Raw genomic sequence first — 26,068 nt, 5'->3', positions numbered from 1 at the left:
AACCTCACTTAGAATTTCTGTCTCTTGGCATAATAGGGGAATAATCGTGTATTTAGAAAGAGCAGAGACTGCCACAAATGCAATTCTTGGTTTAAAATGAGTTTGTTCCTGGGTTAGGCTCCAAGTGTTTGCTGTCCAAGCTTCAGAAAAGTGTCACTCCAGGGCTGGTTTTGTTGATTTATGAAATAAGTGAAGTGATGGGATGGTGCTAATGCAATATAAACCTTTTTTTTTTAAACTGGATAGAGTTATGTAAATACAGAACTGTTGAATGTTGGTCCTTTCTTGCTCTCAGTGAACCTTCGAGACAAGTTGCCAGATCATATGGTGAGTACACATTCACTGCATTCTTTTAAGGCAAAGCTGGGCCTGTTTTCGGCCGAGTTGAAGATCATTTTGCGGAAGAGATAGGCACCCTATCGTATAAAACAGGGTCAATGAGTTCTTCAGGAATAGTTTCTGATTAAAGGATCAACAGGAATTTTGCAAGTTTTTTTTCCCCCTATTTGCCTGACCTGAATTTTAATCTAGATTTCTGCCTCCAGCAGGAGATTGCATGGCCTTAGGTGGGCAGGGGGTGCCTGTATTGCTCTGTGTTAGACATTCCAAACACAGAAAATCTTTACAAAATGTTGTAGTTACCTTCCTGAAAAGGACAACTTTAAATGAAACAACATTAAGTGGATCAGATTTCTGCAACATAACAACTGCGAAAGTTAAGTCAGATTCTGTAGACCTTAATCTTTCAGAAAAATACATTAGATTCTGTGTGCTACAATACTTTACATTGTTAAATTCCTGTATTTGTAGATGAAATAATACTTAAAACAAACTTCAAAACATAAAAGAAATGTGCTGATTCTTTTCTACATAGCTCGAGTTTGTTGTTTCACTTGTTCACCAAGGCTGTGGCTTGCAGCCTCTCTCTCTCTTCCAGAACCTCCAGTCTGCTGCTTCGCACATTACCCAACCTCCTGGCTTGCCATTTCTCCAGCTCACAACCCACGCAATCACCAGCAAACTTCCCTCACTCTGACCCTCACTTTCATCACCTTCCTCCACCAAGAAAGAAGCCTTGTGAGGTGAATGGTGAGAAGAAGCTTGAGCAGCTTCAAACTGCAGGACTATAGAGGTAAGTGGTGAGATGAAATGGCGATGATGGAGAGGGTTAGGAAGAAGGAAGGGTGGCAATCAATGGGAGGGTTAGCAAGAGGGAAAGTTTGCAGTAACTGAGAGGGTTGGCAGTGATTGCAGAGGCCGGGTAACTGAAAAGGCTGCTCTATAATGTCAGCAAGGGTCACATAACCCTACGCCAGACCCAATGCAAAACGATGCTAAATTGAAATTGCCAATGCTAAACATGAATGAGTATGGGCCCTAATTACAACATTAAGAGGAAATCAACTGAAAACAGGACAATTTAAAACAAGCGCTGACATGAAGGTGGGCAATTTAAATGGACCATTTGGTCTTTTAATATCTGGAATTGTTTAGATGTTTACAACTCATATTTGGGAATAAAAATGCCCTCCCTTCTCCATATCCTGTAAAGTTATTTCTCCTCAAAATAACAGCATCCGGTCTAGTCTTCAATACATCACTGAATATTTGCATGGCAAACTTTGTGTCCATCATCACTTTTCAGCGATACATCTGTCAGAAGTGGTCAGTAGGTAAAGTTCGCTCGTTTGAATAACATGCTGGCCTTAATTTTCTGCAGTTAACAGGTTATAGAAAACTGTTGCCTTGTTGGGTTTCAGTCGACCTTCTGACTGTTAATTGTCATTTGAAAGGCTCGAGTATGACTGATGGACTGCAGAGATGCGAGATCTAGATCTAACCTTCCACATGCTCAGTCACTTACCCCCAAACAGCTCTAATTTCTAGGTAATGTTTCTGCCATTTTCCACACAAGGGGAAAAAACTGCGTCTCCCAACACCCCCACACCCTACTGGCACCCCCCCTCTCCCCCCCAAAAGGGTCACTCATTACAGATGAAGTGGTTTGGAAGACATATGCCAGTTATTAAACAATTATATAAAATCTGCACATAAAAGATTAAAGAGCATCTCTTTTTCCTAAACTTTGTCTTTCAAAACAGCAGTGCTTGATCGAGCCACTCCCCAGAGGCTGGCAGCTGTGAATACCCAACAAACCAGGTCAAAGAGAAGGCTAATCTCTTGCAGATATAGATAATGTCAAGCAGCTTGTTGGCAGTTGGGATCACAGCAGAGACACTGGAGACCTACCCCGACAGAAATCTCACATTGTTTTCATTTCTTTCTCTTTTTTTTTCTTCACCTACTGATAAACCTGAGGTAGACAAGCTTACTTCAAAGGATCAGGCTGTCTCTGCATTGAAAAGAATAGATATAGATGTTACAGAGCATGCCCAGTTTGAACTGCAGACACAATCATTCAATACAGTGAGAAGAATATATAGCCATTCATGTTGTATAACCATTTCCAATTGTTTGATTCATACTGTTGGCATTTAGATTAGCAGGACAAATTTGGCAATAAGGGAAGTGCATATTAAGGCTTGCAGAAGTGATCAGTCATAAAAAGAGCATTAAAACTATTAGCTGCCTACAATTTGTTGGCATATGCATTTATTAGGAAATTACACTTGTTTTGAGTCAAATGGGAGGGGCATAAACAGAAAAATGCAAAGGTGAATAAAATAAAATTAAATGGAATTAATAAGAATAAGTGATGAAAAACATTCTTTTATTTTGTTCTCTGTCATAAAGTATACAGATAATCTAGCTTGTCTCCCACTAGGGAAAAATGTCCAGTAATACTGGTGAATGATACATACTGGTCTATCTCACCCGATTTACATCAAAATGAAGCTCCAGTATGAGCTGTACCCTCATTTTCCTGTATTACTGGTAGGCTCATGCTTCTACAGCAAGAAGGCAGAATAGCTACCTGTAAAGATCACGTCTTTTCAGTGCCTTTATTTTTGAACTGCAGACTAAAGAAAAAGGAAGATTCTACTCTAAACCAAAGAGACTCTGCAAAAGTGATGATGTTAAAAATCATGTTTACTGGAGGACATTGCTACTTGTATAGACGTTGCATTTTACCGGGAACAATGAAAGCAAATGCAGGCACCACAAAGAAGGTGGGTTCAGAACTAGAGGAAAACTGCATGGATAACAATGTTCTGATTGGCTCCTGACTAGGTGACCATGCCACGTCTGTAGCCAGTGCAGAGAATTACCTAGTTTGCAAACAGAAAGCAAAGAATCTCTCTCTCTCTGTGTCTCTCTCTTGCGGGGACAGGTACTGGAAAATAACAGTTAGCTGTGTTCCACCTACCTTTTGTTGCAAATATCGTACTAAAGGAGGAAAAAAGTGGCTTTAAAGAGAATAGAAGAAAAAATTCTCAACCAATGAATGTGTGAAATGTCAGTGTGCAAACAATCTCTATCAACAGCAAAGAACTGGAGAGGAATTGAAAGCAAAAGAAATAAAGCTGAAATAACTACTCAGAGACTGATATCCCGTCACCAAGTCACCCTTTATTTACACATGGACGGACCTTAACACTGATCCAGCTCCCTCAGAGCCAGGTCTCAGAGTGAACAGAACCTCTGACACTCCTGTTCTTATCTGTCAGCCAGGACTCCCTGATTGGACTAGGTTAACAGCCCCAATCAGGGAACTCATATTCTATGAGGTCGACCTGGCTGACCTCGTTACAGTCACTACAACAGGAACTCATTAAATCCTGCGGTTTAGAGTGGTGTCACTGAACTTGTTTCCCTGTTTTCTTTTTCTCTTTTTACCCTTAATATCCATATCTTGATTATGTTTATATGCCTGTCAATTTGTGAAAGGGGAAATGTAAGACGGGATAGAGTTTAAATTGTAAAGTTATAAGCTAGCAACTTGTACTTCCTAACTGCTGTTGGTTAAAGACAATATGATCATAATAAACAGTTTTTTTTTGTTAAGTTCAGAAACTTCAGTGTTTTGTTTGAACCTGGGTTTGTCAGTCATGCAAATTGGAACTTTGGATGGTTTGACTAAATCTTTTCATATTTCTGGTGGCTCTGGGAATAGTAGGACTTCATTTTTAGTGCACTAACTCAGTGAATTGTGACATACGTGTAATGTTTCCAAGACAATAGTCAGTGTGGACTGAGATAGCAGTCAGGTCACTGCTGTATCCTGGACGAAGCAAGATGTTCAGAACTGCAGAAAAATTCAATGATCTTCTGCATTCTGCAAGGCTAAATGCCACCATCTTCACTCTGCCACTGCGTACTCACAGGACCTCCACTCACTCTAACTATACTGTAGCACAATTATTCACTTCCATCATAGTCAATCACTTCCTTTGACTCAGTGCAGGAGAGACCATCACGTAACTGGATTGAGAAGATGGCAGGCATTCGGCTCCTCAATCTCCATGAGAAAAATGTATGGGGTTGCCAGAAGAGAGGGCAACTACTCAGGTGGTATGCAATGCTCCAATGGTCAATCAACCCAGCAATGCTTATTGAGCAGTGCTGCTCTCTCACTTCCACCAGTTTTAAATCATCCTTAATCTGCACAAGCTTTAACCTTTTCTTCAAAACCTCCTCTCTTCTGTCATGAAGGCATGAGCAGCACCCAGTGAATCTCTGTGAAGACGAGGCCAATGGTAGAGATCTTCAACTCCACCTCCGAGGAAGAAGTCATTCACCCCTCACAGGATGCAATGGCAAGGCTTTCACTTGCACTCACCACCAGCTCAGAGATGTTCACCTTGGTGGGTATTCTTTCTTGACTAAGGGGCATGATCTGGTGAACACATCACTGACAGGTCTCTGCAACTGGTCAAGGAAGAAATGCTCCAGGTCTCTGACACTCGGAGGTCTGCCAGAGACCAGACACCTGCTCAGCCCCACAGAGAAGATGACCCAATGGTCTCAGCCATTAATGATTTCATCAAAATGCACAGCCTGTCACAGACAGGTTGGTTTGAGAGACTCCTGAAGCAGGAATGAAGGATGGGCAAATCCACCAGTGTTATTGTTACTCAACTGGCTCTGGAATGTGGCATCTGGCTGGTGATAGAGACCCTGGTCCAGCACATTCCGTGTCTGCTGGATCTGCTCGCGGGCGCTCTCACAAAGTACAGGGTGTGAGGGACTTCAACTTCACTCCAGGTGAATCTTCCTCTTTGGGAGACTGGGTAGTGCCAGCAGGTATCCATTAGGGGAGTGAGCCAACAGAACCAAGTACTGAACTCCCTCCATAACCGTTGTGTATGTCAGGACTACACCTGGATATCGTGGGAGGCAGAGGAAGGATAGCACTGACTGAGGGTACCAGAGGTGGCACATGTGTGACATCTTTGCAGATGACCTTTTGCTTCTGTAGACATATGTTCACTTGCACTCTTTCAAATGCGTGCTGCGATAGACATTCAGTCACCCAGTTAAGTCAGACTGGTTACACCTCACGCATTTTCTACTTATACAAAGAACAACGGTAATGTTTAACTTATAATTTTGTTTCTCTATGTTACTACTTGTACTAAGTTTTGTAGCTAGGCACCTTCATACCTAAGATGGCGCTGTGTATGGTGATATTGTACACTTTTCACTGTACTCCTGTACTTCTGTATTTTAAGTACACGTGACAATAAATCTTAAATCAAATCAAATCAAATGCAAGCGGTTTCTTTAAATATACAAGGATGAAAGAAGGAAAGAAGTCGCAATAGCTAAGCTTCACTCATCTCTCATAAGCAACTGACCCCTTGACTGCATAAAACCTCAGGGAACAAGGATTATTGACCTGTAACACTCAGAACTCCAGCTACAACAATCTCCATGTAAGGTCAGTGAGCATGAGTGTCAGACAGACTGCACAAGGTAACTAAAGGAACTCCTCAGCCCTCATATACATCATTCCCACCTTTGATTTTCACACATGCCATTTGCTTGAAGCACATGCACTGTATTCACCATATAAGCTGCTGGCACATAATGCAATGCTCCATTGATGTAGCATAGTACCACAAGTGACATACTGACTGTTCAATGCTGCCGCTGTGACATGTTGACTTGCAGCTTATAACTGGGTCCTGTGTGATAAAAAGCAACGTGACACTTATTGTGGCAGTAAGCCAGTTCTGAAGTCGGTGAATGTGTGCTGTGAAAGTAATTTGAAATAGACATCCTCCAGTTAACACAAAGTGAGTGAGCACTATCAAAGTAAGTTCAGAGACACATGTTGTGCAGATGCACGAGGTGCTTGGGTCTAACTGTGTGTCAAGCAACCTGGCAGAAGCATAAAAATTCTCTGGTGTTCTTGAGCTGCAACGTGTTGCAGGCCTGAAATGCTTTGCAAGTTGGTCTGAGAGCATCATGATGTGGGGAGGCTGGTGATTGGCCGATGCCAACTTGTGTAGTCAAAGGGAAGATGAGGATCATGTCCGTGCAGCACACAGGGACACTGACTTCTGCACGATGGATGACAGCCAGGAACAGCAAATCGGTGAGCTGCAGCTACCAGGTACCCACTCTGGTTTACATGTTAGGAATTTACGCAATTTAGTTTCTCTGGTATGGACAGAAGAATTGAAAATAGCCTAGAAATAAGGTGAGGTGAAGTAGTTATGAGATGCGAATGAAGGTAATAAGGTAGTTCCTACTCAATAGTGAGGTACTGAAGCCATTTAAGCTGAGAGGGGAAAAAAAAATCACAATATATTTTCTTGATATTGTGAGTCTGTTTTTTTTTTCCCTTTTCGCCATATTTTCCCAGACTTTTACCGTTATTCAGGCCACACCTGTGAGGGAAAACTTCTGCCCTATTGTCCTAAGGATGACTTATATCTCTCCATGGAATAGGATTCCACCTCTGCTCAGTAACTCCCTCCTCCCTATGAATATAAGTCAAATATAAACTCTGTCACTTGTGTTAAAATTTTGACACAGTTATCAAGTCAACATTAAGGAACTGGGAAACAACAAAATCTTTCAACTTCAGCAGTCTTTTCATCGATTTTGATTCACAATTTTGAATAATTCTGCCAGCTATTTGAGCTCCATAGTGTGAGAAAGAAAGGCCAAATCTTCACTCAAAAATACACTTCAGTTTCCCCCAGTAATTAAGCAGTAAAAGCACAGCTACATTTTTCACTGGTGCGGCGTAAGTTGGGGAAGAACGCTAGAGAAGGAATAGTCAGATATCTCAGGAGTCGGGGGATGCAGTTTGGACAGCCCTGAGTACAAAGGTCCTAAGGTGGATAAATATGAACATCTTCTAAATCCACCAAGTTCTCACCGAGTAAAAACCTGGCAACTGCAGTACAAGTTCCAAGATGGTTGACAACATAAATGGTGAGAGGCTGCTTCCCAAGTATGAAGAATCTAGAATCTAGAATTGGAGGCAATTAGTGGAGGCAAAATCTCAGCATAAGAGGTTGGCCACTTAGGACTGAGAGGAATGTGAAACTGCTGTATAATCTACCTGAGAGGACGTTGGATACTCAGTCTAATATTTCATGACTGGCGATGCCAGGTTTTCAGTCACTAAGGGACTTGAAGATCATGTGAGCAAGTGTTGTTTATGCAAACATTAAGCCATGATATTCTTAAAAGGTCCTGAGGCCTTGTGATTGACTCCTGATCTTTTGTTTATATTTTTATCTTTTGAATACTTAGGTAAAGAAAATTGATATAGCACAAAGTTAGTCATAATTTAATCAAACCCATTCCTTGATTCACTTTCTTTCTGTTTTACTTTATATGGTGTAACATTGGTTCTCTCTTTCTATCCCTTCTCTATTCCTTCTTAACCTCACAGTTTCTCTTTCACACTATTCTCCACAGTCTTAATACCATCCACTTCTCAAGATCCAACACAACATGGCAGTTCTTTATTTAATCTGACAATTTTAAAGCAATTACTTTCAAATAAGTGAAGTTTTGTAAACCTATATCACACACTCTTACACATCTCATTGCGTTGAACTTGCAACTTATGATCTGTAAGCACAATTATTAAAAAAAAAATTATGTTAGTGATTAACATGTAAACCAATTGGAACACCTCAAATTAGATTGTTTTAAGCGGCTTCTTTGGTTCTGTAAGCTGCCCCCTGTCATTTAAAGTCTTAAAAGGGCCACGTTTAGACAAGCTGATGTGGCAGATGCGATCTACATGTTGACAGCAGGAAAAATAAGTCAAAAGTACAATGAACTATAGCTCAAAGATCAACTTGGGAATGAAAAGATACTTTTGGCTTGCCATCTGAGCAATCAATGGGAATGAAACTCAAGCTATTGTACTCTAATGGGGGAGTAGATCAGTTTTAGGCTCAACAGGCAAGTTGAAAAGATAAGCAAACACTTTCTCTGTGGCTACCCTCTTCCCATTCATTGCAATGTGATTTATTTTGTAAAAATCCAATTTATTCCTAGAGTTAAAATGAAAATCAGCATTTAATCCAGAGTCAGTCCAGTGACCTTTTCATCGCTTATATAAACGATTTGGATGTGAACCTAGGAGGTACGGTTAGTAAGTTTGCGGATAACAGCAAAATTGGAGGTGTGGCAGGTAGCGACGAAGGTTACCTCAAAGTAAACGGGACCTCGATCACTTGGGCCAATAGGTCGAGGAGTGGCAGATGGAGCGTAATTTAGATAAACGTGAGGTGCTGCATTTTGGAAAGGCAGGACTTATATACTTAATGGTAAGGTCCTGGGGAGTGCTGCTGAAAAAAAGAGACCTTGTAGTGCAGGTTCATAGTTCCTTGAAAGTGGAGTCACAGATAGATACAATAGTGAAGGCAGCATTTGGTATGCTTGCCTTTATTGGTCAGTGCATTGAGTATAGGAGTTGGGAGGTCATGTTGCATCTGTACAGGACATTGGCTAGGCCACTATTGGAACACTGTGTGCAATTCGGGTCTCCCTGCTATAGGAAGGATGTTGTGAAACTTGAAAGGTTTCAAAAAAGATTTACAAGGATGTTGCCAGGGTTGGAGGATTTGAGCTATAGGGAAAGGCTGACTATACTGGGGCTATTTTCCCTGGAGCATCAGTGGCTGAGGGGTGACCTTATATAGATTTATAAAATCATGAGAGGCATGGATAGGATAAAGAGACAAGGTCTTTTCCCTGGGGTGGGAGAGTCCAAAATTAGACAGCATAGCTGTCAGAATAATATCAGAATTAATCCAAGTCAGTCTTAATTCAAGTCAGTTCTGACAAATGCCTTGTGGAGGTAAGTATGATAATGCAAAACTGTTAGTTAAACAAAAACTGCACCATCAATAGATAAAATGAGTGAGCTGCTGTATTCATAGTGTCTCACTCCCAAATCCTCTTGCCTGTTGCTCTCCATCCTTTTTCATTATGAGAAGGATTGTTGTGTGTCCATTTGGAAGAACATTCCACCCTTGTGTGGGTGAGGTTGCTGTTGGACACCTGAAGGATTACAGCTGCACTAAGAAAATTGGTATTAAGCTGTATAAATCACAGTTGCACTAATATGAATTAGTGAATCCATGCCAGTGTACTACTGGTAGATGCAGGAAACTCACACGAACGGATGTTTTGCAAGTGGGCAAAGATGTGCAAATTAGTTTCTAAAAGTGTGGCAGATGCATCTAGGAGTTAGGGCAAATGACTGTTGAAATGTCTGTATGGTAAGGTTTTGGTATGAGGCTACCATAAATCGGCCTACACGTGGACATCATATGCGCTCAATCACCAAATATCTGCACTGTGCTACAGGTATGTGACACATTGAACCTGTGTGCACCACTCTTAACTGTGTATCCATGAAGACCAATTTGGGACTGGCAGAACTAATTCACACTGTCGACACCTATCTCACTTTCTACCCAAAAGCTCTGTGCTCCCATCCAAATTAGAATTTTTAGATCTCTTTTAAAATAGTGACTGCCTAGGTACGTTTTAAAAAGGGGTTTTGCATTAGCTTGTGGTTAAACTGCATTGCATGTTTCACCAGAGTGATTTCTGGATGACTGTCCTGCCTGTGAAACAGACATTTCTGATGAAGACATCATAGTTCTACACAAACGCACACTGAACAAAAGAAGACGTGTAAATGGTACCTATGTCAAATATAAATGTTTTATTCATACATTGTATCCTTGGTTAAAACTTTCCAGGAGCACTATTCAAGATCTGTATCCAATACAAGAGGATGAAAATTGAACAGAACAAAGCAAATCTTATGTCTCTGGCCCCATACTGCGTTTAAGACTGTTATCCTATTTTCTGCAACACAATTAGACATGGAACTTCTGAAGTCACTCATTTTTTTTGGTGCCTGATGTCATTTTATTTAGAAACATTATATTGGACACATAAACAGCTTTCATCTCAGCAACTGCTGGTGGCTGATGGCCATGTTACAATTTAGGTAAATTAGATTAAATACACATGTTGAATGGGAGGCGGGGGTAGGGAAATTTGAAAATACCGATGCAGCTTGAGCCAGTCTACAAGGTCTAACACATATTGAGAAATTAAATGAAAACTGAACACTTTAAGAATAGCTTGAAAAATGTGCACTACTATTGTGCAAACTTTAATCTGTTAAAATGAAAGCAACAAAACAGTTGCCTGTGAGTTGTTTCCTCTCATTTGTTTGAAAGAAATCCCCCCAGTGTTGAACTCTCTCCTATGATAATCACTTTGAATAGATGACTGGAGCTACGCATTAATTTTGAAATAGATATGCCAATTAATTATAACTGAATTGCAAAGAATTCATGATATCATAAGAGAATGATAATCATAAAAATCATAAAAGATTGGGGAATATCTATTCTGGGTATCAGTTGCAATGTACCCAGCTAAAAACTGCTGAGCAGCTCAGACCTCTGAGATTGAATCTGACTGACAGGGAATAGAATGTCAATGTAGTGTCTTACAACCGACACACTGACATCCTTTGAGACACACAAAGGGAAATCAGCGTGTGAATACGTTTATATACCAGTCCACCTATTTACATTGGCATAAAACCAATGATGTGGCAACTGTAAAACCAATAGTTAAGTTGATCAAATACCAGTATGGGAAGGTGAAGAGTTTACACAGATGGGACTGCTCCCGAATAGAGTGCATACAGTACGAATGATATCATTTGATTTATATCTGGCTTATACTAAATATTACAACATACAAAAAGTCATAAACAAAAAAAGTCCACTTGACTTGTCAAAATTAATTTATTTCACACAATAACTAACTCTTCATGACATCTCACTGAATTTTGATTAGCCCTAATGTTTTTTTTGTCTGTATTAACATTGCTCAGTTGAGTACGTCAAACATTCATCTCTGGATGGAGATTGATTTTCCCTGAGCTTTCTACTCTCATGTACTTATCACTCATTTTCAGTTAGGTCTTATGATCTTGCAATCTTAGATTCATAGAATCCCTACAGTGTAGGAGCATGCCATTCAGCCCATCAAGTCCACACTGACTCTCCAAAGAGTATCCCACCCAGACACTTCCCCTATCCTATCCCTGTAACCCTGCATTTCCTATGGTGAATTCACTTAGCCTGTACGTCCCTGGACACGATGGGCAATTTAGCATGGGCAGTCCACCTGACCTGCACGTCTTTGGACTGTGGGAGGAAACTGGAGCACCCGGAGGAAACCCACACAGACACAGGGAGAATGTGCAAACTCCACACAGACAGTCACCTGAGACTGGAATTGAACCCGGGTCCCTAGCACTGTGAGGCAGCAGTGCTAACCACTGACTTAAACATTAAAGCAATAATCTTATCTGTATCATTTGATCTTTGATGCACTTCAGTGAAGTCCACCTTCATTCATTGCCAATCTACTGTGAATGATTATCAAGTTTTGTTTCCCTATTTTTATACCTCTCCTATTGAAAGTATGCTTGGTTACGGCCTGGTGTCAAAAATGAATTGCAGTCCTTTACATGTGGCCTAACAAACGCATTCAAAAATTTTACCATGACTCAAGATGATTTCTACCAATGTGTGTTCTGCATTCCTACTCCTAACATGGAGCTTGGAATGTTAATGCTCAATATGGAGTGGACATAAAGTTTAGTGGACAGAAGATCCTCTAGTAACATGGTTACCTACGATAATTTCTGACAAGTGCTGTGATTCAATGTTTTTCACCAGGAGCAGCTTTTTAAAAAAATCTACCCAATATCTTAATGCATACAGCCAGCCAAGCACGCAGTCACAAACTGACCCACACTGTGCAGAAAGTGGTGCATCCATTGATTGTTCCCATTCCTTTTGTGTTACCGGAGCATACTTTCCTCTCATTATTTATGCAGGATATCAGATCATCTGGGTTAAACATATAATGGAGAAATTAGACAGGCAGGATCACATGCGTGTGATGGAACAGTTCACCAGATGGAGAATCATGCAGCTTTTACTACTGCCGTAGGCTTCTCATTTCCTGGTTTCCGGCTGCAGGCTAAACCTAACTGATCATAGAAATATTGGAGCTTCATAGCAGAGGAAGAGGTCATTTCAACCACCATGTCTGGGCAAGTAAATGAGAGCTCTCTGGCAGAATTTCACTTGGCAGCTCTTAGTCTGTGGGCCTATAGGTTATGATACTTCAATATTCAAGCACTTCCATAAGAAATGTGGGTTCCTGCTTCTACCACCCTTTCAGTAAATGAGTTCTGAACTTCTAACGCCCTCTTGGCGAAAAACTTCTTTTTTTAAAATTCCTCTCTCAACTTTGTGTCAAATATGTTAAATCTATGTCCTCAGTGATTGATTGACCTGCTAAGGGGATTGATCATTCGGCCTACCATCAACTAATTCAAATCTATTTACTCAATATTAAAGGTCTTTCTTTCTTGCTCTGGGTATAAAACATTGTAGTTATTAGGTCTTAAATTTGGCTTTTTGCATCAGCCAAATCGTACATCCTACCAAAACGCTTTTTGCCAATTTCTTACTGGGTCATGTATAGTGTTTTCTTTAATTTTCAGTTGCTAGCAAAATACTTCTTGTTTTCCCTTTATTTTGTTTGATCATAGGTTGTGATCATCAAACAAGGGCAGCATTTATTGGACACCTCTACTTCTCCTTGAGAAAATGCACTGGATAGAAATAAACGGAGTCTGAGGAATGGTCTTGGGGGCCTTCATTCAACACTTCCTGTTAGACTAGCATAACCTCTTTCACAAGTACACGCTTTCTGATCTTGATACAAAAATTACAACACTATGTGTAATATTCTCATCACCTCTAGGCCCAGGTGGTGGTAATAAAATAGATTTTATTGGAACAAAACAGAACTCCTATCATTTTAATCATGGCAGTCCTAGAACTTCCATCTGTAGCAAAATTGTATGGAGGCCCCATTTCACCAGCTTCTGCAATGGTGGCAACAAACCAAGAGTGGAGTAGAGGAAGAGGAAATGGCATTAAAACACCAAAAAGCTACTGAATGAAGCCACTGAAGATGGGTCTTTAGTGAGATGATTATGGAACTACAATAAGTTTTTTTTTTCAGAAAATTCCTTTTTGTGACTAACAATTCAGAAATCACAAAACAAAAACATTTATGGGAACTGATTACATAGTTCTCAGCACTACACAACGAATCTCAGAGACGAGATGGAAAGAAACCACACTACCTACAATCATACATTTTTCTACGATCATTCAACTTAGATTAATTTTGTGATGAAGACTCTCCAACTCAGCTGGTTCTTAACAAGATTTCCTCCAAGTGAACCAGATAAAACAAAAGTCTCTCTAAGACACAAGCTAAATTCGTGGCCTTGTTAAAATAAAGCTCTAATGTCCACAGTGAACTTTCAATTCCAACTTTTAAAGACACTACTCTAAGTATTTCTACAAACTTGAAATAAAACAATTTTCCACAATTCTTCAAAACTTAAGTACTCCAAGCATTTTTAAATATCAAGTGCATTTACAACAATAAAAAAAAGTACATTGGAACTTTATTTTAACAAGGCATTTCTTGGAATCCATATGGTTCCAGATAATTCTTGGTCTTAGTTGCTTAAAATCACTTCAGGGAAAGCACCTGACTATTTTACAACTGGGTTTTATAGCTGTTCTATTTGAATAGTGTTTCAGACTTAGGGGTTTGTGTTTGGATATTCAACTGAGAAAGCTTGCTGCAGAACAAGCCGCTTAGCTCACGTCCTCTGTCCCTGGAACACTTTTTATTGTGAGATCAGGGTGAAACCCAGTTGTTCTTCTGGAAGAGTGGCTGAAAGAACTTCTCAATACCATATTTCCTCAGAAAGTAGGCAAACAACTCTCCAGGGCCAACCCACCTATTTATTTCCCTGACTTGCCACCTCTCTTGTCACATTCAGACAGGGGAAAATTGTGTCCTTGAAGTTTGGCTTTTATGACACTCAAAGTATACTTGCTTCAAAAACACTCAGCATTTGCCCAATGTCCTTTGGTTCAAATTGGCAGAAGCAATGGGGTTAAGGAGCTGTCAAAATTCATAATGCCACTCATTCCAATTGCTGTGTCTCCCCTCTGGCTTGCCTCGTATTAATCTATTCTTAAGCAGGAAAGAAACAGGTCATCAGAAGCTAATCAGAAATTTCAGCTTGAGGCTTGAGTACGCCAATGAGAATTTCCCTACAAGGTGACACGTGCAGAGTTCCAAATTTCTACAGCAGAAGCCCAGAAGGTAATTATTAAGTTTGTTTTTTTTTTAATCACGTATTTTTTCATTCATGAGGAGGGACACAGTCCTTAGTCTCCTACACTCAACCATACATCTCAGCAACAACCTCTCCATTTTCCCCACCCTCCTGGATTACAATCCTGAACTCAGTCTCTCCCTCACAAACTGAGGGATGGCCCGCTCTTGATCTCTGAAGTGCTGCCTCCCACTTCTGATCCTGGTATCTGGCCTTCTCCACAACAAATCGCTGACCACCCAACTCAACATGGGTTCATGTTTACAGCCTCCTGCTGCCCAAGTGCATATCTGTCCACCAGATTTGCTGTCAAACTGACCGACAGGCTGGCAGGCAAGAGTCTGCAGCAGATTGCCCAAATATTAGGATCAAGAATGTCATCGTTTTCCCTGCCTGACTTCTCTGAGCGGCTGCACTCCTCATTAATATTTGGGTCTTTGTTTCCGCAAAAATTTTCTACAAATGTAAGAAAACTTACTGTTGTTTAGTAAGACACACTGAAGTCACTAGAAGTGATGCACACAAAGGCAGTGAAATAATCCAGGTCCTTAATGTTGGTTGAGTAAACCAGTACCATATTCCAATTTCAATTTGACCAAATCAAAGCAATGCAGCAATCCAACAAACTACTGTAACAAAAACAGAAAGTGTGGAGAAACTCAACAGGTCTATCAGCATCTGCAGAGAGAAAGCAGAGTTCAGGTCGAGCAACACTTGACTTGAAGTGATAATTCTGTTTTCTCTCTGCAGATGCTGTCAGACCCACTGGGTTTCTCCAACACTTTCTACATTTGTTTGTTTCAGATCTCAACATCTGCAATTCCTTATTTTATTTCAGCAAATTACTGACTGAACGTTGTTACATATCTATGAAACATAGCCATTCAATGATCCCCCCCAAATTAAATGAAGCATATTCTTACTTTTGCATCTCATCATCACACACATTTCTTTAGATTTGAATTCTACCACAGGGATTCTCAACTGGCAATCAATGGCACTTTAGGTCTACATGAAAATGTGGGGTAAAAATTATACTGTGCTCTTCCGGGCACACACTGGGAGCATACATCCGTAAATTGCAAAGGTCCAGCATGGGGAGAAACATAAGACGAGAAAGAGAAGTCTTGCTGCAATTGTTGCAGAAGGTCAGGGAGAGACAGTGGGCCTTCTCCTCCCTCAGATCTGTTAGTGACAATTGGCAGCCAGTTGTTTGCCAGTGGGGCCCCAGGCAGAATTCACTCTCCTGTTCACAATGTTTAAACGGTAAATTGCACAATGGTTTTGTGGACTAATGGGCTAAGAGTCATCCAAAGAGTATCTGCAATTTTTCGACTGTTTTCAGCATTTGTTCTGACTGTTAAATATGAGCCAAGAATGGCAGAGCTAGCTAATCAAATGGCCTGTTGCGATTGCCACTTGGAGCTGAAATACAGGAATAGCACACACATGAGGGGTGGATGTTATATACATAAAAGAACCACCAAGTTGCATGAAGACATGACCCTGAAACATAGGTACACATTTATGGCGATCCCTCTGACTGACAGCTTGGCAATCTTGCTGTGCATGAATGTTCTGTTTGTTCTTAACCAGGTGTATTGTATCAGCAAGATGAGCCACATTACATCAGTAAAACAAAGAATAAACCAATGTTTGATTGTATAATTATGTGCATACAAAAAAAACTTCTTTACTCGAGATGTGTGGAATATTTAGAACCTAGGAGGGGGCTCAGAAGTAAAATGACTGAGAACTCTTGTTATGCCATATATGCAGAAACATAAAAACTCAGAGTTGTTGCAATTGTTTCAATATTTAGTCAGCTAGAGTGACATATTTTTGTTACTAGGACACTCAGCTGACAACACCAAATACAGATTAGTCTGATTTTGCTCAGCATTAATAAAATGCATGTCCTTTCTAATCATCATTTCTGCTATTTTAGTGCAACCAAGGTTGAAAGCCATGCTTTTATTTGGAATTATTGCAAGCTCATGGCCACACATTCCATAGTTCAGGACAGGTATTTCTGCTTTAACACGTGTTTCATTAACACAAATTAGCTGTAATGAGGTTGATGAATAGTAGACACTGTTTGGATAACGTGAACTTTCTGCTGTGCAGGTATAGCGATTTCTCTCAAATGCAATTTTCTATAGCGCAAGGTCATGCAAGAACATTATAGAAAAACTGCCTGTATGTCAAGGCAGCAGCTTACGGTGCCCAAACTCTAAATGAATATAACAACTAATGTAGCTGACCCTCCCCAAATTTGTCAATATGTACCTGTATGGCTTCGAATGTGCACACGTAATGTTCCATTGCTAGCAAATTTCTGGCCACAATAAGGACAAATCTTCTCTTTCTCGCCAGTATGTGTCTGAAAGACAAGAGGTAAGCAGCACTCAGTTCAAACTGCATTCTAGAAACATCCTGAATTACTTTCTTGTTGACGACAATCAGATCTTGTTTAATCGCCATTTTCATATTTAATTTGCCTGCAGTATTTACAATCATCAGCTTCTTAAATGTTGACCATTATTTGTAGTTGTACTTGAACATGAAACAACACTAAATACGAACTAATGCTGGGGCTAGTAATTCACACAGCCTCCTTCTGAGTGAACCATTACAGATGCTAGCTTTCAACTGGCAGAACCAGAAAATAAACTGGGTTAAACAAGTTGTGATGCCAGAAATGCAAGCCAATCTCTCTCTTAAGTAAAATGTGCAGAAGAATTTGCAATCATAATATAATTTCATCCTGAATTTAGGGCAATTTCTAAACTTCACAAAGATATAATTCCAGAAGTACTCAGTCATACAGCACAGAAACAGACCCTTCGGTCCAACTTGCCCACACTGACCAGACATCCCAATCTGATCTAATCTCATTTGCCAGCATTTGGCCCACATCCCTATAAACCCTTTCTATTCATGCACCCATCCAGGTGCCTTTTAAATGTTGTAATTGTTCCAGCCTCCACCACTTCCTCTGGCAGCTCATTCCATTACACACAAAACCCTCTGCATCAAAATTTACTCCTCAGGTCCCCAATAAATCTTCCCCCCCTCACCTTCAACCTATGCCATCTAGTTATGGACTCCCCCATCCAAGGAAAAAGACCTTGGCTATTCACCTTATCTCTGCCCCTCATGATTTTATAAACCTCTATAAGTCACCCCTCAAACGCTCCAAGGAAAAAAAGCCCCAACTATAACTCAAACCCTCCAGTCCTGGCAACATCCTTGTAAATCTTTTCTGCACCCTCTTAAGTTCAACAACATCTTTCCTATAGAAGGGCTACCAGAATTGTATGCAGTATTCTAAAAGTTTTTCTATAGACATTAGTTTTGACCACCTTTGCTCAAGCTTTGCAAAAGATAACAGATTTGAAGCAAATGAATTAGATGTATAAAAATGCATCTAAAACATAATACCAATGTGGCAGGATACACCTGTATGAGATTAGTGAACAATTAAAAATCCTTCAGAAACTGATGGATAACATTTCACTTAAGTGTATTTTCTTTATTGTAGAAGCCCTCTTCTGTCCCAATCAAATGTCATCACAAAAAAACAGATTTTTAGAGCTGAGTTTTGTTGTGGGCTTCAGGAATCCAACAGCAGAAGCAAATGGTGGTCCGAGCCTGCCCTTTCAGACAGTGAGACTTGCTCAGTGATCTTCCAGCTAGTAGCTTCCCAAGTGATCACCTCAGCATTCACCATCATTCTAAAGTCACTAGGCATACACTCAAAGCTGCCTTCCCAATTAGAGCTGACATACAGCGTGAGAGAAAGGGCAGCCTCAATGGGTGGTTGGGCATTATTGAAGCAGATCACAGACTGCCAGGGCTGCTCTGCACAACAGTGAAGACATAAATAGAAAGTTGATCTTGGCCAGCCCAACACAACAGAGGGGTTACCCCTCAGCTGGATCAGAGTTGGCAGCAATTATGATCTTGGATGCCTATTGCTGCCATTGATGGGGATTGAAGACTCTGGCTTCACTGATCCTCTAGCCTCTAAGAGAAGACACCTCTATTGAGCTGGCAGCATCAGCAAGTGACAAAGTGCCAGTTAGGCTGTAAAATCATCCCTAATGAGTGCCTTAAACAACATTAATGACCGCCTGCCTCCAAACTGCTTCACAGTTGGAAGACATCTTTGGCAGCAGGCATGAACTATCCTCATGCAGCTTCCTTATGTTCAAGACCAACTTTTGCAGCATAAAAAAATTCAAGATTTCATTTCCTATTTCCCCTTCTACTTCTTGAGACATGCAACAAATGAAACATCTAAGAATCCATTAAAACTACAGGTAGATAATAGAAAAACAGGAGTTCTGTTGGGTGAATTTCTGTCATTCTGCCATATCACAGCTTTCTAATGAGGAAAATGGTACTTTTACATGCTGGGCCAAATAGAAGTTACCATTTAAACAGCTTCAATGCAAAAAAGCTGGTGTTTGCACGTCCTGCTTGATATTCCACTCCTATTGGGCCCACAGTCATCAACTTAGTTCCACATCACACCGTCAGGCCTCAAAGAAACAGATATTTGGCATGTAATAGTGAACAATGTGGTACAAGTGTTACATCGACCATTTTATTAATTTCTTGTACCGTCCTGAAATAAAAGGTGTAACCTTTAAATATTTTGGCTGAGGACCTCAAGTTACAAGTCAAAATTTCAACAAAGGTGGTGCATTCACAGAGGGCTAGCCTGAAGGAACTTTCGTTTCTCCTGGCATTTTTGTTGTAATCTCAATGGAAATGGAACTACAGCTCATTCCTAATAGCAAATAAAATCTAATATAATTTTTTTTTTAAAACTGATCCTTGGAGCTACAGATGCAAAGAGAATTCCAATATTATATGAGCAATGCAAAGTATATAAGTCATTATTTTTTAAAATTGAACATTGCACATATTTAAGTTTACAGATTTATGGTTGAAGTTTCCAACAATTCCAACAATGAATTTTAATTCGTAGATTTCAAATTAAGAAGCTGTTTAGTGACAATGGTGTAGTGGTAACAGTCACTGGGCTAGTAATCCAGAACACAGGTTAGTGTTCTGGAAACATGGGTTTGAATCCAACTAAGGCAGCGTGTAGAATTTAAATTCAGTAAAAGAAAAAGAAAACGCTCAAACAGAGGACTAAAAGCAAATCTAATATAATCATTAACAATTGATGTAAAAATCCATCTGATTCACTAATGTACTTTAGAAAAGAAATCCGATATCCTTACCTGGCCTGGCTTACATGTAACTCCAGGCCCACAGCAATGTTAACTGCCCTCTGGGTAATTAGGAATGGGAATAATTGCTGGCCCAGCCATTGGCACCCATATCCCTGATTGTTTGTGATATTCACAAATGATGTAGATGAGAACGTGGGAAGGACAATAAGGAAGTTTGTGGATGACACAAAGATTGGCCGAGTGGCAGTGAGGAGGAAAGTCTTAGGTGAAAGGAGGATATTTTTTAAAAAATGGTCAGTTAGAGCAGGTCAATGTTAGACGGAATTTAACCTTGAGATGATGCAGTTTGGAAGAAATAACAAACAAGGGAGTATTCAATGAATTGAAGGGCACTAGGAAGCTCACAGGAACGGAAGGAACCTGAAGTTCTTGTTGACAGATCCCTGAAGATGGCTGGACATGTGAACAAGATAGTTTAGAAGGCATATGGAATGCTTGAATCAGTCGAAGCTCAGCTTATAAGAGCACGGAGGTCACGCTGGAGCTGTACAGAACTTTGGTTAGGCCACAGCTGGAGTACTGTGTGCTAGTCTCTATACTATAGGAAGGATGTGATTGCACTGGAAAGGATGCAGAGAATATTCACCAAGATGTTGCCTGGGATGGAGTATTTCAGCGATGAAGGGAGGCTGGACAAGCTCAGGTTGTTTTCTTTGGAAGAGACAAGGTTGAGAGGAGACCTGATAGAGTTGTATAAGACTATAAGGGACATGGACAGGTGGATAGAAAGCAGCTGCTCCCCTTAGTTGAAAGGTCAAGAACAAGCAGGCACACATTTAAAGTGAAAGGCAGGAAGATCAGAGGGGATTTGAGGAAATCTTTTTTCACCCAGAGGGTGGTTGTGGTTGGAATGTACTGCCTGGGAGGGTAGGTGAGGCGGGTAATCTCACAACCTTTAAAAAGTACTTGGATGAAAAATTTAAGTGCCATAATACTTAAGGCAATATGCATGTGGGAAAGTGGGACTTGTGTAGGTAGTACACTACAGTATACCACAGACTGGCAGAACAGATCCTATGGGCCTCTTCTGTACTGTATAATTGTATGTCTTTTTACGAATCCACTAAACTTTATACAAATGCACACTGAAATGATATGTAACAAAAAACTGTTACTCCCTAAGAATTCAGCAAAGCTAACTATCATTGGTTTGACATGTTATTTTTCTGACACTTGAGCGAAGCTGTGAATTTGGAATTGTCCCTGTGGTACTCAGGCATCTTCTGGTGTAGGTACACCCACAATGCCTGTTAGGAAGGGATTTCCAGGATTTTGACCTTTGACAGAGAAGGAACAATGATACAGCTTGGACTCAGGATGTTGTGTAACTTCAAACAGAACTTGCATATGTTTGCTGTATCCCTTGTCCCACCAAGTGGTAGAGGTCAAGAGTTTGGAAGATATCTAGCCATGTGCACAACTTGCAAGTTGATGCAGAACTTGCATGTAAGACTGTCCCATGGGACAAGGCATCGTATCAGTAAATGACCTTCTTATGCTATAAGTTGTTTTTTTTATTTGTTAATTAGAATTCCAGAAATTAACTTCAGTCAGAAGAACTGAGTGAAGCAGACCAAACCACAACCTAACCTTTAAAAAAAGACAAATATAAGACTGCAAAATCACTGATTTAATATTTGCTGAAGTTTACACAAATCTAGAAACTACAGTGCTGTTAAACACTGCTGCACCAAACAGAGCAGGTAATAAATCATTAAGAATGTGACAGAAACACATAAATCTGAAACATTAGGTTAAGTTGGAGACAGAATTGTTCAATTCCATGCTGCGAAGCTTACTGTGGTGAAAACTGTTCACCCATGTCAGGTACACTGTTGACTCAGACTAAAACATGGATGAGTGGAGATCTAAAAGTGAATGAGCTGTGTTTAATCCAAAAACTCATCTAGAGCATGGCTTACCCTTATCTCCAAGAATCAGTGAAACTGCTGAGTTCCTTGCTTCAACAGCTTTTATCTGAAAAATGCGGCAACAGTCTACCTTGTCTAATAACAAAGATTTAACACCAAATCCGTGTGTTTCTTTTTAATTCAAATTCCTTTGACAGGTCAACCAGAAGTTCATTCATTTGAGTGCATTTTTATTTAGCTCATTCATATAAATAGCTCACATGGTACTTCTGCTTGATGCCCATCTTTTCAATGTTAAACGTGACAGATTTGGCAACTGAAAGTTCATTGATTCAAGTATGTGAGCTGCCAGCAGGAATTGTGTTGTGTCATAGCTGCCACCAGATTTCAGGTTCACAAAACACTGCTGGCACATGTGCCATAAATCTGCCACTGTTTGCTACCATACTGTGATTGCTTGTTCCCTCCCAATATAAAACACATTTTAAAGAAAATCTCAGTACTAAATAGTAGTCTACTATGGTGTCTGTGAAATTAACTTCACAAAATCTTACATTCTTCTGACCAAGCTTGATGAGCTCCACAGTTGAATGAACAAGTTCACCAACGTATGCTGGCTCTGTGCCAAAGTAAACACATGTGAAGTGTCAAAGCAACATTATTACAGGTGGGTTTCAATTGACTGGTTTCCCTTCATCAAAGCTGACTGAACATAAATTCAGTTTAAATGGCATTAACATCCTTTTTGATTTTCTTTAATATGAGAACTTTGTTCATGAAAACAAAAAGAACATTAAAAGAATAGAACTATTTACAGTTGCTCTCTGTGCTACTGTCTAAATGACTATGGGCTTTTTTCCCCCAATTGATGCAGTTAAATTCTCCCCTGTCTTCTAATTCTTAAAATTCAATGGGATCATTCCCCACTCTCTCAATCCCTTTTTCTTCCAAATATCAAATTTTCTTTGCTTTGCAACATTTCCATTGCTTTCTAGTTTATTTAATGGCCACAACATCCTCCCTTGTGTCACCATGCATGATAGGGACAGCCAATAGAAGCATACTGACCAAGATTTTTCCCAAAGCACATCAACTCATTTCCACACTCTCAAAGTAGTCGCATCACACTCCAGCAGCCAAAGTTACTACTGATATTTTACACAGTTTTATCTGGTGTCATAAAATGACCTTTTCATGTTCCAAGTAAATGCTTTTCCTGTTGTTTCTTAGGGTTACAGAATTCCAGAAATTAATTTCAGCCAGAAGAACTGAGTGAAGCAGACCAAACTACCATCCAACCTTTCTCCTCATCTTTACCTTGGTAAAAAGTTAACGCTGCAAAATCACTGATGTAGCATTCACTGAGTTTTACACAAATGTGGAAGTTACTTTCTCCCAAAGTAAACAAGCATAGCTGTGAATCCAATTATAATTCCATACTGAACACAACTTTTTTCCACCTGGGAAATAAATGGACAAAATCTAAGGTATGATTGATAACATGCAGCAATGACATGCACCGCAGTTTAACTTCTCTGGATATTGAAGGTATCAAATAACAGAAAATATGCATTTTATAAACATATGTAATGAATGAGGTGTCTCTTTCAATAACTTTAATATTTAGATTGACCTGAAAACAGAAATTCAGAGGCAGTTAATTCAAAAAACACATTGATATAGCAAGAAACCAGGTAATTAGGTAAGTTTATTGAGCTAAACAATGCTTTAATTTTAATTTAAGAGTACTTGGCCCAAGAGTTATTTGTAGAATCATAGAATCGCTACAGTGTGGAAGAGACCATTCAGCCCAGCGAGTCAGCACTAACCCCTGAAGCGCACATCTCACACACCAATTTATTGGCTTCTTTATGCACCAGAGTAATTCCATGATTGATCATTGCCCATCACTAATTACCATGCAGGAGATAAGTGGTGAGGCATCTTGAAAGATTGCATTCTAAGTAACGTAACTATGCTGGTAATACAATTAGGGAGGGAGTTCCAGGATTTTGACCCAACAACACTGAAGGATCGGTGAAGTAATGCCAAGTCAGGATGACATGAAACTTGGTGGGAAACTTACATGTGACAGTGCTCCCATGCATTTGCTGCCCTTGACCTTCTAGGTGGCGAAGGTCATGGGTTTGGAGGGTGCAATTGATGGAGGCTTGGTAAGTTGCTGCAGTACATTTAATAGATAGTGGACTATGCTGTGATGGAGGAAGTGAATATTGAAAGTAGTGGAGTGGCACTGATCAAATTTAAAGTTTTGCCTTGGATTATGTCGAGCTTCCTGAGTGTTATTGGAGCTGTGCTCATCTAGGTAACTGTAGAGTATACCACAAAACTTCAATTTGTGCCCTGTAGAAGGTGGACAGACTTTAGGAATTCAAGAGCTGAGTTACTGCAGAATTCTCAGTGTAGTGATTGGAATCAGGTGGACATTATTGACTATAAGGTCCTTGATTAAGATTGCTAATCTGAGCCAATCAGGGAACCCTGGCTGACAGATATAAACAGGAGATTCAGAGTCTCCTGATTTCTGGGACTGACTCAGAGCTAGCTGGCCACAGCCGGTGTACTGTGCACATGTAAATAAAGGGTGACTTGGTGACAAGATACCAGCCTCTGTGCAGTTATTTCATCCAGACTGTCATCTGCCGCTGAAACCACAGTATGAATACGGCTGATGTTGTTCTGGTCAATGGATGTTGATAGCAGGGAACACATTGATAGTCATGCCACTGGACGTCAATGGGAGATGGTTAGGTTCTCTCGTGTTTGGGATGGTTATTGTCTGACACTTACATGTTATTTATCTCCAAGAGCACGATGAAGTAGTCACTTCTATCTAAGCTGTCATGGGAGAAATTCATTTTCAGGTAGAAGAGCTTCAATCTTTTTTTGCAAATCCACATATATCATGGAAACACATCACAGGTTTACACGTAAAACTTCTTCACATCTTTTGCAAGACAAATCGGTGTGGGGAATGATCCTTATTTGGACTGTGCTGGACCTGCTAGAGGGTGGCAATGTTGGCACCAGTGGAGAAAATCATTTAGTTTCTGAAATACTGCCTTCTATCTGATTCATATACACAACAAATTCACCAAAAAGTAGAATTGAATTATAAATTATTTAGGGAAAATCAAATCATATGCTATCCCTATGAAATATCTATCACAAAAAATGACTGTTTATTGAATATTGTATTATATGATGGAGTTAAGTATCAGCACTGCAACAGAACTAAATAAGAAGTATTTGACAAAATAGCACCTCATTATTTGCTGCTCCATTTGTTTAAATGTCTCAAACCCTGAGTTTAATCATTACAGACTGTCAGTGGCAGATTTTTTGGTTTTACTCCTATGAAATACTGCCATTTCTCTTGTCTGTGTTGGCCATCTTTTACACTCATACTAAAATCATTATAATGGTCATCAATCAAATTTCACTCTTTAATATGCACAATAACTGCAGGGCTTGCATTCGCTCACTCTGAAGGATTACAGACTATTGCAGACTCTACAATTGATATGGACATCATACTGCAAAAAAAAAACAATTATAATTTATACAAGAGATAGTAAGAACTGCGGATGCTGGAGTCAGAGACAACACAATCTGAAGCTGGAGAAACACAGCAGGCCAGGCAGCATCAGAGGAGCACGAAAGTTGCTGTTTCGGGTCCGGACCCTTCTTCAGAAATGGGGAGGGGGAAGGGAGCACAGAAATAAATAGAGAGAGGAAGGATGGGACTGGAAAGTTAGGTGGATTGGTGATAGATGAGTGCAGGTAGGGAGTTGTGGGGATTGGTCAGTGAGGTGGGAGGAGCTGGTGGGTGGGAGAGAAGATGGACAGGTTGTGTCAGGTCAAGGAAGTCAGGATGAGAGGGAGGGTTGGACATATGATGAGGCCAGGGATGGGGAGATATTGAAAATGGTAAAATCCACATTTAGGCCATCGGGCTGTAGGCTCCCTAGGCAGAATATGAAGTGCTGCTCCTCCAGTTTGTGTGTGGTGTCATTGTGACACTAGAGGAGGCCCAGGATAGACACGTTACCCAGGGAGTGGGACAGGGAGTTAAAATGGATGACACGTCCATCCTGGGCCTTCTCCAGTGTCACAATGATGCCACTCACAAACTAGAGGAGCAGCACCTCATATTCCGCCTTGGGAGCCTACAACCCAATGGCCTAAATGTGGATTTTAAA

General features: G+C 40.2%; 1 protein-coding gene across 4 annotated transcripts in view; it reads right to left on the bottom strand.

The window, feature by feature from the left end:
• prdm5 (PR domain containing 5) overlaps positions 1-26,068 on the bottom strand; it is a 303,364-nt gene that overhangs the window by 87,261 nt on the left and 190,035 nt on the right. For all 4 annotated transcript variants that reach the window (XM_048600193.1, XM_048600197.1, XM_048600207.1 and 1 more), the window contains one exon: positions 16,994-17,087. In XM_048600193.1, coding sequence (XP_048456150.1) covers positions 16,994-17,087 — 94 coding nt within the window. The remainder of the gene's footprint in view (positions 1-16,993; positions 17,088-26,068) is intronic.

Source organism: Rhincodon typus, chromosome 1, assembly GCF_021869965.1.
Source record: "Rhincodon typus isolate 14 chromosome 1, sRhiTyp1.1, whole genome shotgun sequence".
NCBI lineage: Eukaryota > Metazoa > Chordata > Chondrichthyes > Orectolobiformes > Rhincodontidae > Rhincodon > Rhincodon typus.
This window is presented reverse-complemented; position numbering and strand designations above follow the sequence as displayed.